Genomic DNA, 15,838 nt, shown 5'->3' with positions numbered 1-15,838 from the left:
CGGTTTTGGCCTCTCAACCAAACTCCTGTACTGATGACTGACAAGGAAGCATAGCCAATAGAATGCCAAAGTGTCCCGGAAGGGTCGGCCTCTCAGCCAATAGAGAGAAAGCAGCGAGAGTGGGTGCGCAGTGAGGCCCAAAGCCGGTTCGCAGGAATTGTGGCGATTGGAGGTCCTAATACACTGCAATCATGGTGAGATGGGGAGCGAGAAGAAGGGACATGGGGTAGGGATTGAGGAACAAGGAGTGGGGTCATGGGGAGTTGGGGAGGCGGAGAGGCCTGGTGGTCGGTTGAAGGAAACGACTCCAGTTTGAAGGGGGAGCGGACCGCAGTGAGGACCAAGGCGGGGAGTGGGGGCTCCCCGCAGAGCTGGAGTTGGGGCATCCAGACACCTTCAGACTGGAGAAGGATGCGTCCAGAAGTCTCCGAATCAGGGGCTGCGCCGGGGGCCGTAGCCGCGTTTGGCCCCTCGCGCTGAGCCCCTCCGCTCTGTCTGCCCCAGTCTATTATGTCCTATAACGGAGGGGCCGTCATGGCCATGAAGGGGAAGAACTGTGTGGCCATCGCTGCCGACAGGCGCTTCGGGATCCAGGCCCAGATGGTGACCACGGACTTCCAGAAGATCTTTCCCATGGGCGACCGGCTATACATCGGCCTGGCCGGGCTCGCCACAGACGTCCAGACAGTGTAAGTGTCCAGGGTCCCCACCCAAACCCACGCCTCTTCTTGGACCAGCCTTGCCTAGCGGTTTGAGTGGCCTGGGTGTCAGTCATCTATCAAACAACACCACTGCATCTGAGACCTTGCCAGACACAGAAAGCTAACAACTTACCAGGATTTACTCTGTGCCAGACACTGTGGATGGCACCTTATTACCTCCATGGACTTTAGTCCTCTTAACATTACCATGTTGCTGTCCCATTTTGCAGATGAGGAAACTGAGTGTCTGAGAGGGTTTATTGCCCCCAAATGTAAGCTAATGAATGTCACCCAGGATCCCAGTCTCTGAGGCCAAAGCTCGTGCTCAGTCTCTAAAGAACTTTGGCACTCGTTGGGAAACAAGGCAGGCATGCAGAAAGATAGCTAACCCATAATGAGCTGGAGCATATTAATTGCTAGATTAGTTACCTAGTTGACAGTGGTTCTTTGAGAGAAGGGAGAGTCTAGGAGTTGAAATAGGTGGTTCTCCTGATGATCCAGGTTTGAGGGTTGAGGTCCTAATAGGGTGGCATGGTGGGAAAGGAAAGGAGGGCATTTCTGAGAGTGGTCACTGACCAGTCTTAGCAGCGACAAGGATATTGTGAAGCCAAAGAGTTATCCATTGAAGTCGAGGTTTGCGTCTTTTTTTTATCTGTTTTTATGGTCTACCCTAGTACTTGGCATGTTGGCAAAATGTTTTTCGGATTTTTGTCTTTTTAGGGCTGCACCCTGTGGGCATATGGAAGTTTCCAGGCTAGGGGTCCAATTGGAGTTGTAGCTGCCAGCCTACGCCACAGCAGCTCGAGATCCGAGCCATGTCTGTGACCTACACCACAGCTCACCACGATGCTAGATCCGTGACCCACTGAGTGATGCCAGGAGTGGAACTTGTGTCACTCATGGATACTCATCGGATTTGTTACTGCTGAGCCATGACGGGAACTCCCCAAAATGTTTGAAAGATGATTTCTGTTTTGAGCATGTTGACTGAAATATAGGAAGACTAGTTTTAAGGGAAAGGTGGCAACTTTGATTTTGATACCAATTGTAAAGGTACAAAGTAAACCATGCAGAAATACCTCTCGAGCAACCGGGGTCTTGAGATTATATCTCAGGGCTGGATAGGCATTGGTGATCTGTTAAATCTATAGGAACAGATTCTGGAAAGCCAAAAACATAGAGGGAAAAAATAAGCTGCAGCTCAAGAGCTGTATATTTAGCAGTGGGGAAAGAAGAGAGGCCAGTGGGAAAGAGTCAAGACAAAAGTTTCAAGAGGGAAGAAAACGAATCTGATTAGTATCCATGAGGATGTGGGTTCGATCCCTGGCCTCGCTCAGTGGGTTAAGGATCCCGAGTTACCGTGAGCTGTGGTGTAGGTTGCAGACTTGGCTTAGATCTGGCATTGCTGTGGCTGTGGTGTAGGCCAGCAGTTGCAGCTCCAATTCGACCCTTGGAACTTCTATATGCCTTGGGTGCGGCCCTAAAAAGAAAAAAAAAGAAAACAACAACCCCAAAACACAGCATCTTGCTTCTTATTAACACATATAAGACTTTGCGGTTTTATATGTGATCTCCATACATGATCTCCCTGCCAGATGATTTATTTTGTCTCTCAGGGATGGAAACATTAAGGCTTAGCCCAGGTCAGCTCTCTCAGTTCACTGCTTTCTACTGTGTAAACTGCCTTCACTGTGTCTGCAGGCAGACCCCTGTCAGAAGGGTAATGCATAAGCTATTCCTCAAAAAAGTAGGGGGAAAATGCACTTCTTAACTCCCCTTTTCTCATGTCAAAGAAAGTAGGAGAAAAAAGGTTAGTGGAGTGGCAGGTTTATAGGTAGAAGCATCGCGTTGGACAAGTCCTAAAAGTGGACATGAGGCTGGACTTGCAGTGAGAAGATCCCTGGGGGAGGGCCAGTAGTCTTGGCTGGGGCTGGGGTTCTGTCTTTCCTTACGCACCTCCTGACCTCCACAAGGCAGACACCGGGGGACATTCAGCAATGACTTACGGAGTTCCCAATGTAGCACAGTGGAAACAAATCCGACTAGGAACCATGAGGTTTTGGGTTCGATCCCTGGCCTTACTCAGTGGGTTGAGGACCTGGCATTGCCCTGAGCTGTGGTGTAGTTTGCAGATGCGGCTCGGATCCCGCGTTGCTGTGGCTGTGGCGTAGACTGGTAGCTACAGCTCCGATTAGACCCCTAGCCTGGGAACCTCCATCTGCCGCGGGTGCTGCCCTAAAAAGCCAAACAGAAAGACTCACTTACTTTTCTCCTCCTGCCACAGTGCCCAGCGCCTCAAGTTCCGGCTGAACCTGTATGAGCTGAAGGAAGGGCGGCAGATCAAGCCTTATACCCTCATGAGCATGGTGGCCAACCTCTTGTATGAGAGACGGTAAGCAGAAGCGTAGCCTGGGACTTGGGGAAAGGAGCAGCCCCTGATGGGCCAAGCGGTAGGGAGGGGGTACCCAGGAAGGCGAGTCCTCCTCGTTCACCCTTTTCTTATTTGCGGGATAGTATCCTTATTTTATGGGTCTCTTTCCTTTTTTTTTTTTTTTTCCTGTCTTTTCTGGGAACCACTCCATATGCCAAAGGTGCGACCCTAAAATATAAAAAACTTGGTGAAAAGAGAATAGATTGACCTCTTCTTTCTTTTTCTTTTCTTTTTTTTGGTCTTTTTCCAGGGCCACACCCGCAGCATATGGAGGTTCCCAGGCCACAGGTCCAATCAGAGCTATAGCTGCCAGCCTACACCACAGCCACAGCAACGCCAGATCCAAGCCGCATCTGCAACCTACACCACAGCTCAGGGCAACGCCAGATCCTTAACCCACTGAGTGAAGCCAGGGATCGAACCTCCAACCTCAAGGTTCCTAGTCGGACTTGTTAACTACTGTGCCACGACGGGAACTACTCTTTCTTTTTCCTTCTTTTTTTTTTTTTTAACTTTTTATTTTGAAATAATTTTAGACTTTATAGAAGAGTTGTAAAAGTACTCTTTAGCTTTCAAAACATAAGTTTTTGCCATTTCCGCACCTGGAGCAATATTACTGCCTTTTAAAAAATTTATTTATTTTGATTTTTGTTTTGTTTTGTCTTTTTGACTGCACCCATGGCAGGTGGAAGTTCCCAGGCCAGGGATCAAATCTGCGCCACAGCAGTGACCCAATAATATCTTTGGCTATGAATAGTTTGCTGTATGTGGTAACAGTGCTTATCAAAATCTCAAGATGAAAAAGGCTTAAAAGATTTTTTAAACCTTTTGATTTTGGTTTATGAGAGGGGAGAAATCTTTCCTTTAAATGAGGTATAATTGATTTATATTAGTTTCAAGTATGGGGGAAAGTTACAAATTTATACAGATTAATTCATATTTAGGTATATATTTAATGGCTTGTGTTTACTTAAAGTAATAAAAACATAGGACATTGACCTGAAAAATTCTAGATTCTTAGCTATTGTAACCAGGAGTTTTCGCTACAGGCCCAGTTGAAATCATTGATTTTCCAGCAGGTAGGCTGGAAATGCAGTTATTTACAAAACTGAATGATGTACAGACTTTTTTTTCTTTTAGGGCCACATGTGCGGCATATGAAGGTTCCCAGGCTAGGAGTCAAATCAGAGGTATAGCTGCCCACCTATGCCACAGCCACAGCCAAGCAGGATCCGAGCCAAGTCTGAGACCTACACCACAGCTCACAGCAATACTGGATCCTTAACCCACTGAGCAAGGCCAAGGATTGAACCTGCATCCTCATGGTTACTAGTCAGATTTCTTTCCACTGAGCCATGACGGGAACTCCAGAAGTTTTTTACATTAAAAAGAGTCTGGGAGTTGCCATCGTGGCTCAGCGGAAATGAATCTGACTAGTAACCATGAGGATGCAGGTTCAATCCCTGGCCTTGCTCAATGGGTTAAGGATCTGGCATTTTCCTGAGCTGTGGTGTAGGTCACAGACGTGGCTCGGATCTGGCATGGCTATGGCTGTGGTGTAGGCTGGCAGCTACAGCTCGATTCGACCCCTAGCCTGGGAGCCCCCACATGCCATGGGTGCAGCCCTAAAAAGACTAAATAAATAAATAAGTAAAGTGAAAAACTTCTCATGGACCTCAGAGAATTCATCCAGGCACCTCTGGAAACACTGCCAGTGCCAGTAAACTTAAACACTGACCTTCAGGTGGCACCTTGGCATTGACGTGACTGGAAGTGTAAACACAGGCCCTGAACTGTTTCATTGATAGGAGTTTTAAAGTTGTTACCCAGATAATAAGGGATGTGGGGCCAGGGCTCGGAGGTCTGGCCCATGGCAGTGGCAGCACTGAGTCCTCAACTGCTAGAGCTTCAGAACGTTTGGGGGGCAGCGGGGTGGGGTGGGGGGTCACACCTGTGGCATATGAAAGTTACTGGGCCAAGGGTTGAATCTGAGGTATAGTTGTGAACTATGCCACAGCTGTAGCAATGCTGGATCTTTAATTAGCTGCACAACAGTGGGAACTCCAGGCTTGGAGTCTAATCCAAGCTGAAGGTGCCAGCCTACACCACAGCCACAGCAGTGCCAGATCTGAGCCACATCTGTGACCTACATTGCAGTTCACAACAATGCTGGATCCTTATTAACCCACTAAGCGAGGTCAGGGATAGAACCTGCGTCCTTTTAGATACCATCAAGTTCTTAACCTGCTGAGCCACCATGGGAACTCCCCAGGACATTCTTATATTAACTTTATTTTCATTTATTGAGAGGAAAACCCAAAAAAATTTTTCTTATAGAAATTTGATCCCTAGAGGTCTGTTTGAGATCAAACATGCTACGCCAACCTCTTCTTCCTCATTATAATTATATATATATACACATATATGTGTATATATATACGTATTTTTTTCTTTTTTTTTTTTCTGGCCTCACCCACAGCAGGTGCAAGTTTCTGGGCCAGGGATGGAACCTGCATCATGGTAGTTGCCTGAGCCACAACAGTGACAATGCTGGATCCTTAACCTGATGTGTCACAAAGGAACTCCTGTAACTTTTTATGTAGGATTTTTTACAGAGCCATAGCTTAAGATCATGCCCTTAGAAATTATTGAGTGCCGGCGTTCCTGCTGTGGTGCAGTGGGTTAAGAATCTGACTGCAGCAGCTCAGTTCACTGCAGAAGCATGAGTTTGATCCCCAGCTGGCACTGTGGGTTAAAGGATCTGGCATTTCCACAGCGACTTTTTGGATTCAGTCCCTGGCCTGGGAACTTCCATGTGCCATGGATGCAGCCATAAAAAATAAATAAATAAATGGTTTTTTAAAAAGGAATTACCAGAGTTCCCATTGTAGGTCAGCAGTTCCGAACCCAACTAGTAACCATGAGGATGCGGGTTCAATCCCTGGCCTCGCTCAGTGGGTTAAGGATCCAGCGTAGCCATGAAATATGGTATAGGTCGCAGGCGCAGCTCGACTGCTGCGTTGCTGTGGCTGTGGTGTGGGCTGGCACCTGTAGCTCCGATTGGACCCCCTAGCCTGAGAAATTGCATATGCCATGGGTGCACCCCTAAAAAACAAACAAAAAAATTACCAGGTGCTGATATAAGACATGGATAATGCCTCCTCGTGGACCCTAGTCAGATTCGTTTCCACTGCTCCGTGATGGGAACTCTGATATCCACATTTTTTATATTCTCTTGCACTATGGTTTATTATAGGATAGTGCGTATAGTTCCCTGTGCTACACAGTAGCACTTTGTTGTTTCTCTTTTATATGCAGTAGTTTGTACTCGCTAATCCTAGGCTCTTACTCCTTTTCCCCTTTGGTAACCATTACTTTTCTATGTCTCTGAGTCTGTTTCTGTTTCGTAAATGAGTTCATTTGTGTTATTTTTTAGGTTCCACATGTAAGTGATGGTGTATTTGTGTTCCTCTTTTGGATTCAGTTCACTTAGTCTGATCATCTCTGGCTCCATCCATATTGGTTTAGTGTTATTTTTCAGTGTTTTTTCCTACAAACTGCTTCAAATCCTTTTTTGGGAAAAGAGTAAAGGTAGAGGTGTATCCATAGAAGATTGATTGGTGACAGGACCTGGATGAGGACAGGGAACATTAGGGGGAAACATAGAATCCCCCAAAAAAGGAAGAGGAAGAGAGGGTCGGGGGCGAGAAGAACACGAAGTGAGTGTCAGAAAAGAGGAGGAAAAGCCTTCGCACACTGCTTGGTGCAGGAGACGGGAAGGGAGGGTCCCACACAGGCCCTCTGCCTTCCCCCCTGCGTCTGGCCCAGGGCCTGGTCTGAATAGGCCTGGCCAGAAAAGCGAATGCTCTTGAGCTCTGGTCTCTCTCTGCTCCTGACCCCGCAGGTTTGGGCCCTACTACACTGAGCCGGTCATCGCCGGGTTGGACCCCAAGACCTTTAAGCCCTTCATTTGCTCTCTAGACCTTATCGGCTGCCCCATGGTGACTGATGACTTTGTGGTCAGTGGCACCTGCACGGAACAAATGTACGGGATGTGTGAGTCCCTCTGGGAACCCGACATGGTGAGTTGGCAGCATGGAGTGGGGCGGTGTTCTGAGGGGCCCGCCCTTCGGCCATCAGGGGAAGGTGGGTTTACCTGGCAGGTAATGGGGAGAAGGATGCGGGTAAGAGAGAAAGCCAAGCTGCTGAGCCTGAGAAGAGTGTCCAGAACAATCTGCCAGGGCCTTGGTGTGGGCCCTCAGTCAGATATTTGCCGTAACAGCTCATTCTCACATTTGGCTTACAGAGTTCTTCCGTTCATTCAACAAACTTTTTTTTTTTTTTGCTTTTTGCTTTTTAGGGCCGCACCCGTGGCATATGGAGGTTCTCAGGCTAGGGATCCAATTGGCGCTGCAGCTGCCAGCCTACACCACAACAATGCAGGATCCAAGCCACGTCTTCAACCTGTGCCACAGGTCACGGCAATGCCAGATCCTTAACCCACTGAGCAAGGCCAGGGATCGAACCCGCAACCTCATGGTTCCTAGTCGGATTTGTTTCCACTGTGCCACAGCAGGAGCTCCCCATTCAGCAAGCATTTAACAGGGTGTAGGGTTAAGGACAGCTCAGCAGAATGGGCTCTGAAACCAGGTTTTCTGGGTTGGAAACCCACTTCCACCTACCATTTAATTGGTTATGTTCTCGGGGAGTCCCCTGACTTCCGTGAGCCTCCAGTCCCTCAGCCGTAGAGTGGGGGTGACACCAGAACCGACCTCATGAGCGGTGGTGTGAGGAAATCGCAGGGAGAGATTGGAACAGAGCCTGACAGTGAACGTTGGCCATTGTGCCAGCTCTGCTAGGCTCTGGGGAAACCAGATAGTCTGTCTTCAAGGATTTATTGCAGCCTAATGAAGCAAGACAAACACCCAGATACCTGTTAAAATGAAGTTTGCCAGGAAGAAGAGGAAAGAAAGGGCCCGGTTGGCCGAAGGAACGGCCTGTGCAAAGGTGCGAGAAGGGCCAGGTGTGTTCAGTGATGGAGAGCTTGCTGTGGCTGCTGGAGGGTGGGCAGAGGCGGGTGAGAGGAAGGCAGGGCGTGAGCTCAGGAAGAGACCTGAAATGCCTGGAAGGCCGTGAGCAGCAGTTTGAACCTTTTCTTTTGGCATCATGTCAAAGGCTGTAAGAAACCTGAGGAACCAGAGGCTGGAGGCGCTGAGGTCCTGAGCAAAGAGAGTAGCAGGTGCGGAGCAGGGCAGCCGGATCTAGAGGACTCAATCACCTAAAATAGAAATGAGGAAAGTGAGAGTTCCCTTGATGGTTCAGTGGGTTAAGAACCTGACATAGTGTCCATGAAGATGCAGGTTTGATCCCTGGCCTCGCTTAGTGGGTTAAGAATCCGGCATTGCTGCAGGCTGTAGCATAGGTCCCGGACGCGGTTTGGATCTGAAGGCCTGCAGCTGCAGCTCTGTCTCCACTCCTAGCCTGGGAACGTCTATACGCCGAGGTGTGGCTATAAAAGAAAAAAAAAAAAAAAAGAAAGAAATGAAGGAGGCAGAGATACTGAGGACACGAGTTTTCTAGCTAGGCCAATGAAGATAGAGGATATAGGAGAAGAAACAGGTTTGGGAGGAAATAGGTTCATGGTTGGACAGGTTGGATTTCGAGGTACCTCTGGGCCACCCAGGAGGAGAGTCCATCAGACTCATGGGGGGCGGGGGTGGGGTGCCTTCGCTCCTTTTTTTTTTTTTTTTTTTGGCTTTTTAGGACCGAACCCGTGGCGTATGGAGGTTCCCAGGCCAGGAGTCTAGTTCAGAGCTGCAGCTGCCAGCCTACATCACAGACACAGCAACAGGGGATCTGAGCCTTGTCTGTGACCTACACCACAGCCTCACAGCAATACCAGATCCTTAACCCACTGAGCAAGGCTAGGGATCCAACCTGCATCCCCATGGTTACTAGTCAGATTCATTTCCACTGAGCCACAACAGGAACTCCCTTCTCTCCATTTTATAGAAGAGGGATTGAGGCTTACGGAAGGGACATGCGACTTGCTGAAGGTCACGCTGCTGGTTAGTGTAGGAAGTTCAGGGCTTGAATTTCACCTTTCATAACCCTGCTTCCCTCTTGAGAAGGAGCTGAGGGGGCTTCTCACATCCAAGGAACCATCCCTCACTCCAGGCCTGGGAGGGGCCAGAGCCAGGCACCCTGAGCCTAGAGAAGAGAGTCTTACGGAGCCAGACCAAATCAGGGTCCGAGGCTCCGGGGATTAAAGGGCTTCCGCTCTATTGGCAGGATCCAGAGCACCTGTTTGAAACCATCTCCCAAGCCATGCTGAACGCCGTGGACAGGGATGCAGTGTCGGGCATGGGAGTCATTGTCCACGTCATGTGAGTATGCGGTGGGAGGCTCCGGAAGCCTTGCAGACGCCCGCCTCTCCCCTCCTGCACAAACACCCCATCTGGTGGGAAAGGAGGCACTTGCAGCAGGCCCATGACAGCCGAAAGGCCCGCTTGCTGAGGGCGGCCGCTGGGAGCCTACCCCGATTCCTGGCCTCCGTCCAGAGAGGGCTCCATGACCCCGAGTCTCCTCCCCTTGCTCACAGGAGACATTTCTTTCCTTCCTGAACAGTGTCCCCAAAGTCTCAGGGACTTGGTGTAGGGATGAGCCACAGCAGGGTTACTGCAGATTGATCGAAATAACGCCTGCGTGGCTCCTCTCCCCTCTCAACTGAAGCCAGCATGGAACCCCCAGCCACGTGGTGTACTGCGCTCTGGGGACAGTTTCCAGCCCCCAGCCCGATGCCTGACTGCCTCCCCTTCTCCCTCTTACTTGTGCGGGGCTCTCACCAGGCACCTGACTTGCAGGGCCCAAGGTATCCTCCCGACAGCTTTCCTGGGGACCAGCCCAGAATAAGCACCTGGGCCCTTTTGTTCGGGATAACCTGCTAGTTACCATGAAAAGCAGATCGGGCGGACTCAGAGAATTTACGACCCAGGGACCTTTTTTGGAGTGAAACCCCTTACCTCCTTAGGCGTGGGGAGCTCCTTCCCTTGTCTGGGGCTCCACCTGTGGGGATTCCGCCCTTCTCCCCTTCGTCACCGAGGGCTGAGGAACGAGCTAATATTCATGCAACATGGACAAAACGGTTAACCCCAGAATTAGGACAGCTCTTTATTCTAGTTTATTCTGCAGTCTAGATGAGTGTAGATGTTTTGTGACTTTCTTCCTCTGCAGTGAGAAGGACAAAATCACCACGAGGACACTGAAGGCCCGAATGGACTAGCGGTTCCCAGAGCCCACTTTTTTTTCTTTTTTTTTTTAATAAAAGATTTTCTTTCACTCTTCCTCCTTTGTCTTTGAATGTCTTACCACAGATCTCTGTTCCCAGCTGGGCTGCTGCAGATAGCTACTCGAGGTTTAGTTTAGCCCTCAGGATTTCTTTCCTTTTTTTTTTTTTTGCCTTTTAGGGCCACACCTGCGGCATATGAAGGTTCCCAGGCTAGGGGCTGAATCAAGAGCTGCAGCTGCCAGCCTACACCACAGCTCACGGCAACACCAGATCCCACACCTTCTAGGATTTAACCGTCACGTGGACTTAAGGTAGTTGACATTATCCTTGTTTAATGACAGTTAAATAACATCGCCCAGGGCCAGTCCGTGGTAGGGCAGGGATGTAAAGCCATGTTCCATCTAACTCCAAAGCCTAGAATCGTTTTTACTCAATTCTTGGAAAACTATTAAACCTTCTGTAGTTGTTTTGGGTAAAATTTGGCCAAGGAGCCACACGTATTATCTTTGTGGACCAGTGTTTCTTAACCTTGGCTGCACATTAGCCACCTCGGGAGCTTAAGTTCCCCCAGTGATTGCAGCCTGTAGTACATGCCCTAATAAGCAGGTGGTTCTTAAACTTGAGCCTCCATGAGAATCACACGAGGGCTTGTTAAAGCGGTTTTTGATTCAGATCTTCAGAGGATCCTGAGAATTCATGATGCCCAGCTACTGCTGATACCGCTTAACCAGGACCACATTTGAGAACCACTAAGTTTTAAGCTCAGAGAGTCCAGGTGGAGAACCAGAGGCAGACGGAGGTGACTTGTTCAAAGTCACCTGGTCAAGGGAGAGCTGGAGCAGGTGTGTCAAGCCTGGGGCTCCCTGCAGGTGTTGATTCTGCGCAGCTAAGGAGGGGAGGTGCGGTCTGTCCCCTCCTCCTGAGCATGGTCTTTACAGATGACAGGCAGGCGCTCTGGTGCTTGTGCTCTTAAACCATCGCTTATTGACTGTATCGGAAAGTAGGTGAGCCAAGTCATCGGCTGGTCTTCAAATTCAAGCCATACCCTGATTCAGCCCAAGCAGCCTTTGAAACTGGGACCAAAACCTTTTCATTATGAAAAAGAAACACAAAAGCCTCGATTCCAAAGGACCCACACAGAACAGGTGTGTACACAAAGCTTTTTTGAGTTTTATTTTTTCCTCGGGTTGGAGAGTCATCTTAACATGCATGCATTTTAAAACAGTAACAGGGTCTCGAATTGTTCCGAGCAGACATTAGACAAGCACAGGGGGCTGAAAATTCCTATTTAAAAAATGGAAATTGCAGCGGGAAATTGAGAAGTCACACACATATGGTGGGGTGGTGGTTTATCTTGTTCCCCCCAAAGCGGAATCTAAACTTCATTCACATTTTTTTATTACAATGATCTGACCTGATGCTTGTGTGTGCTGAGCAGCACCAGGCCTTCCCCCAAAGGTTGTTGGACCCCACTTCCTCCGAAAATGGCTCTGAGCAAGGGGAAGGGGCTCCTCTGGAAATCTCCTCCCCAGCCTCCAGAGGCTCTTGGCACAAGCTGCTGGGGACAGCCGATAATCCTCTTCCCTTTGGAGATGCTCTTCCTAAGTGGCACATTTCAGAAGGCTAGGGCTGTGTTACAGCCCCCTGCGGATGGCTGGTAGATGTGGGGGCAGTTTGAATGCGTTTTCCCTTTGATTCCTGTGCTCAGGCTGGACCCCCTGCCCACGTTTCTGCCAGAAAGAAGTGAGGTCCCTGGAACTGGGGGAGCCACGGGTCTAAGGCTGTCTAGGGGCTGTTTTAAACACACTGTCCCTTCTGGCCCCTTATACTTGAGTAGCTCAAGTGCTGGGGGTTGCTGAAATTTTTTCTCTCTCTCAACTTGAACTGGTAGAAAGATAATTTGGGGGGTTGGACTGGCTACTGAGAAAAGTCCTGGGTCTCTGGTCCACCTCGCTGGGCAGGCCCTGGCAGACTGGAGAGGAGAGTCAGTAGGGCAGGAGTGTCTAGTCCCAAGCCCTGAGCACTACCAGGGGACCTGTTGGAGGCCTAAAGACAGGCAAGAGAAACAAAAGTCGGAAGAAGGGGGAGGGAGGTCCAGCTGCCTGTGGTGGGAACCTCGGGAGTGCCACTGAGAGCAGTCACAGGGGCAACTCAGAGCAGGTGCCACCGACCAGCATCCCCTGAGCTAGAGGAGGAGGGATCAAGTGCTGCCTTGGTCTGCTCCTGGAACTGCTGGCTTCCTAGCCTGCCCCGTGACCCCCAAACTGCAGGGCACAGGGAGGGAGCTTGCACTGGGGGACAAAGACAGTGGTTCATGGACAGGAACAAAGGCCAGAAGCCTCCTTCCAGTGGTCTGGGTGGAGTTTTCAGAGAACCCGTCGCCTTGGTGGGGAGACGGGAGACCATAGGGTCTTCTCGGCCATCGACTTTCAGAAGGAGACGGGGAAGGCCGGGAGAGGCTGTGACTGGGTCAGTGGCGGGGCGGGAGGGGAGGATGAAAGGGATTCTGCCCTCAGTTCCATCCAGGCCTCTCCCAGGCAGCCACGTCCGATTTTTATCCCTTTGTTCTTGGGAGACCCGACATTATTCTGGGATCCCGTAAGACCATTCAGCTTGTCTTCATGGCTCCAAAGAGTGACGGTGAGGGGCGAGCCTACCCCTGGGACACCTTCTATTGCCCAGAGGGCATGGTGGGACTTGGAGAAAAGAAGGGGGGCGGATAAGAGTTTGGGGATCACTTCACTTTCTCTACATTCAGACTGCAAACCAAATATAACATCATCGTTACAGAAAGAAAAGAAGAGGGGAAATGTGTATAAACCAAGATAAATAGCTTTTAAACATCTGAATGCCAAAGGAATTAGAGGACCAAACCCAAGGTTCTGAAGACAGCCCAGAGAAAAACTGTTAAAACCTTTTTTTAAATCCACCAAACCACAGCTCAAATGTTTCGACTCAGTCAACAATACTGTCAGAAAAACAAAAAGAGCATTTAAAATAGAATGCTACCTCTCAAAATGTAAACAATATACAAAAAACAAAACACACACACACCAAAAGAAACCCCCACAAGAACTCACTGTTAAAGAAGTTAGGTATCTGGGAGCTCACCTTTCACCGATACGACTGGTTACACTTCGCGTGCACATTACGGCAACATGATCAGCAGACCAAATGCAGGAAGCCGGTGGGGCCCCAAGGCTGTGGAGGCTGCTGGAGGACAGCCCGCCACGCTTTGGAGAGGCTGAGCCTGGCGAGGGGCAGATCCAATTTCCATTCTTGATGAGGAGGTGGGGAAATCAAGTCCAAACACCATTCCTACTAGTCCCTTCCTAAGTCAAGTCTGTTTTCTCCGTGAGCCTCCTGGTTCCAAGCTCTTCCCCACGTCCCTGGGCAGTCTTGCTGCTGACATTCGGAGCGACCTACAGCCCCTGCCTGGGGCCGGGGCAGTCGTGTGCCCGCCCCCGTCTGCCTCTTCCAGAAGGGTTCCGACCGCCCTGGTAGAGTTCGAGAATGCAGTCTCCGTTCCTCCCTGTCCTAAATGCTGTGGGGTGGGGCACAGAGATGTGCTCGTTCTTATTCCAGAAGCTAAGCTTGGCCAGGTGTGGAGGGAGCCAAGAAAACCAATCCCCTCATTCAAAAGGGTTCCAGGAGCTTTCTTTCCGTCTGTGGAGTTATCTACAAGTTTCACCATCTCATCCCAAACCCCCAGTTCCCGGTGAGGAGGTGAGAAGTCGCAGGAATGTGCCTCCCCCAACACAGGGCTGCTTTCTCTGTGGCCAGACCAGACCGCTCTGACGGCATCTCAATGCTGAGGCCTGGGGAGCAGGCGCAGAAGGTGGAGGGCGATCCTGGAGGAGGCTGCAGAATGCCACTCCCGAGGAGGCCTGCGCGTGGCAGATCTGCTCAAAGTCTAGAGGGCGGCATCAAGGAGACAGAGCTCCGAGCTTGGGGCCAGGTCAAACCGCACCTCAAGCCTCCAAACTGGATTTCCTGGGTCAGGTCCTCAAGTGGCTCAGAAGCGACCTCAGGCTTGGGTGCCACACTCCAAGGTGGGGGACACCACTCCCTGCCGCCTACAGGGTAGCCTGGGGCTTGAAGAGGTAGCCCTGCAAAGAGCACCCCAGGCATGCAGAGATCTGCCCCCAGCTACGAGCTCCCCTGCCTGGGAGAAGGTCGGAGGGAAGCAAATGGAAGGAGGGCGTAAGACCTCATTTGCTCCTCCTCGGCTCTTCCCAAGGGGAGATACGCACTTCAGCACAAGGGTTCTGTTCCATCCAAAGGCGCTTCCTCGTTGCCCTTGACTCAGTGGGAGACAGGCTTTAGAGAGAAGACATCTGAACTCCAGGGGCCAAGCGAGCCCAGAGGCTCGGGCGACGATCACGGGGTTCTCTGAGAACCAGCTGTCTGAGAGCCCAGCCGCCCCGACCCCTGACCATCCCACGAGGATGAACACGCTGCCCTCAGAGACCTTTGATTCTGATCCAAGACACCTGATGTTGATCCGGAACGTTCCTTCAGGAGGGAGAGCACTTAGATGGAAGAAGCACGTAACATTTCACTTAGATCCGAGGCGTAAAGGTGGAGGAAGCTGTGCAAAATACTCCACGAAATTGGAAAGTCAATCCAGGCAAGATCAGATGCAGCAGGGCTGAGGGGTCCAACCTTCTCTCCTCCGGCATCAGAGCCCTGGGCTCTGAGAGGACCCTTGGCTGGGTCTCTGGGTGCTTCTTTCGTTGAAGGGAACTGAGGGCAGGGCGGAGATGGGGAGGGCGGATAGGGCGACGACATCCATCATTATAAATAGCAAATCCGGAGCAAGGACGTTTCAGAAACAAAACCCAAAGAAACCCACAAAGTCAGCTCTAGCCTCAAGGTACCTTACGAGGTGACAAGGTAACAAAAAGGCAACCCTTTTTCAACCTGGGTCAGATGGGGAGGGGAAACGAAGGTGAGCAGAAGGTGGGGCCGCCCCGTGAGCGCGCACGCGCACACACGGCACAGCCGTCCTCCCCAGCTGGCGTCCCTTCCAGCATCAAGGCTGCAGCTGCGTTCGAGGACCCTCCCCGCCCCCACGCTGCTCCCCGCCCTCCCGTCTACCCCAATGACACCCTCTCCCCGTCCTCCAGTCCCCGACCCCACGTCCAGCACTCTGGCTCTGGCTGAAGGTAGAAGGTAACTACGTCAGGATGTTGGACATGAACTCGTTGAAGCGTTTGGAGTACTGCTCAGGGTTCACAGTCGAGATCTCGGCCCCCGCCTGTAACACAGAGGATGAATCGGGTCAGGGCCCTGGGCCCGAAGCGGAAGGCTGCCCCTAGGGGGGGCCTGGGTTCTCAGGAGCCGCTGGATACCACTGCCCGCCCCCCCCAGCGACCAGGCCACCTTGAGAAATGGTTGCCATGGCTCAGAGCTGCC

General features: G+C 50.8%; 2 protein-coding genes across 2 annotated transcripts in view; one reads left to right on the top strand and one right to left on the bottom strand.

Moving 5' to 3' along the window:
- Window positions 1–86: 86 nt before the first annotated feature.
- Window positions 87–10,476, top strand: PSMB3 (proteasome 20S subunit beta 3). Its single transcript, XM_047758874.1, has 6 exons — window positions 87–194; window positions 505–689; window positions 2,986–3,093; window positions 7,037–7,214; window positions 9,424–9,518; window positions 10,366–10,476. The coding sequence occupies exons 1-6, from the start codon at window positions 192–194 to the stop codon at window positions 10,412–10,414; spliced, it is 618 nt and encodes a 205-aa protein (XP_047614830.1). The 5' UTR covers window positions 87–191; the 3' UTR covers window positions 10,415–10,476.
- A 1,094-nt stretch (window positions 10,477–11,570) lies between these two features.
- Window positions 11,571–15,838, bottom strand: part of PIP4K2B (phosphatidylinositol-5-phosphate 4-kinase type 2 beta) — a 28,588-nt gene continuing 24,320 nt past the window's right edge. The window contains exon 10 of the mRNA XM_047758873.1: window positions 11,571–15,680. Within this exon, the coding sequence (XP_047614829.1) occupies window positions 15,600–15,680 (81 nt within the window). The 3' untranslated portion in view covers window positions 11,571–15,599. The remainder of the gene's footprint in view (window positions 15,681–15,838) is intronic.

This window comes from Phacochoerus africanus, chromosome 14, assembly GCF_016906955.1.
Source record: "Phacochoerus africanus isolate WHEZ1 chromosome 14, ROS_Pafr_v1, whole genome shotgun sequence".
Classification (NCBI taxonomy): Eukaryota; Metazoa; Chordata; class Mammalia; order Artiodactyla; family Suidae; genus Phacochoerus; species Phacochoerus africanus.
Note: the sequence above shows the minus strand (reverse complement) of the source record. Positions and strands in the feature narration are given on the sequence as shown.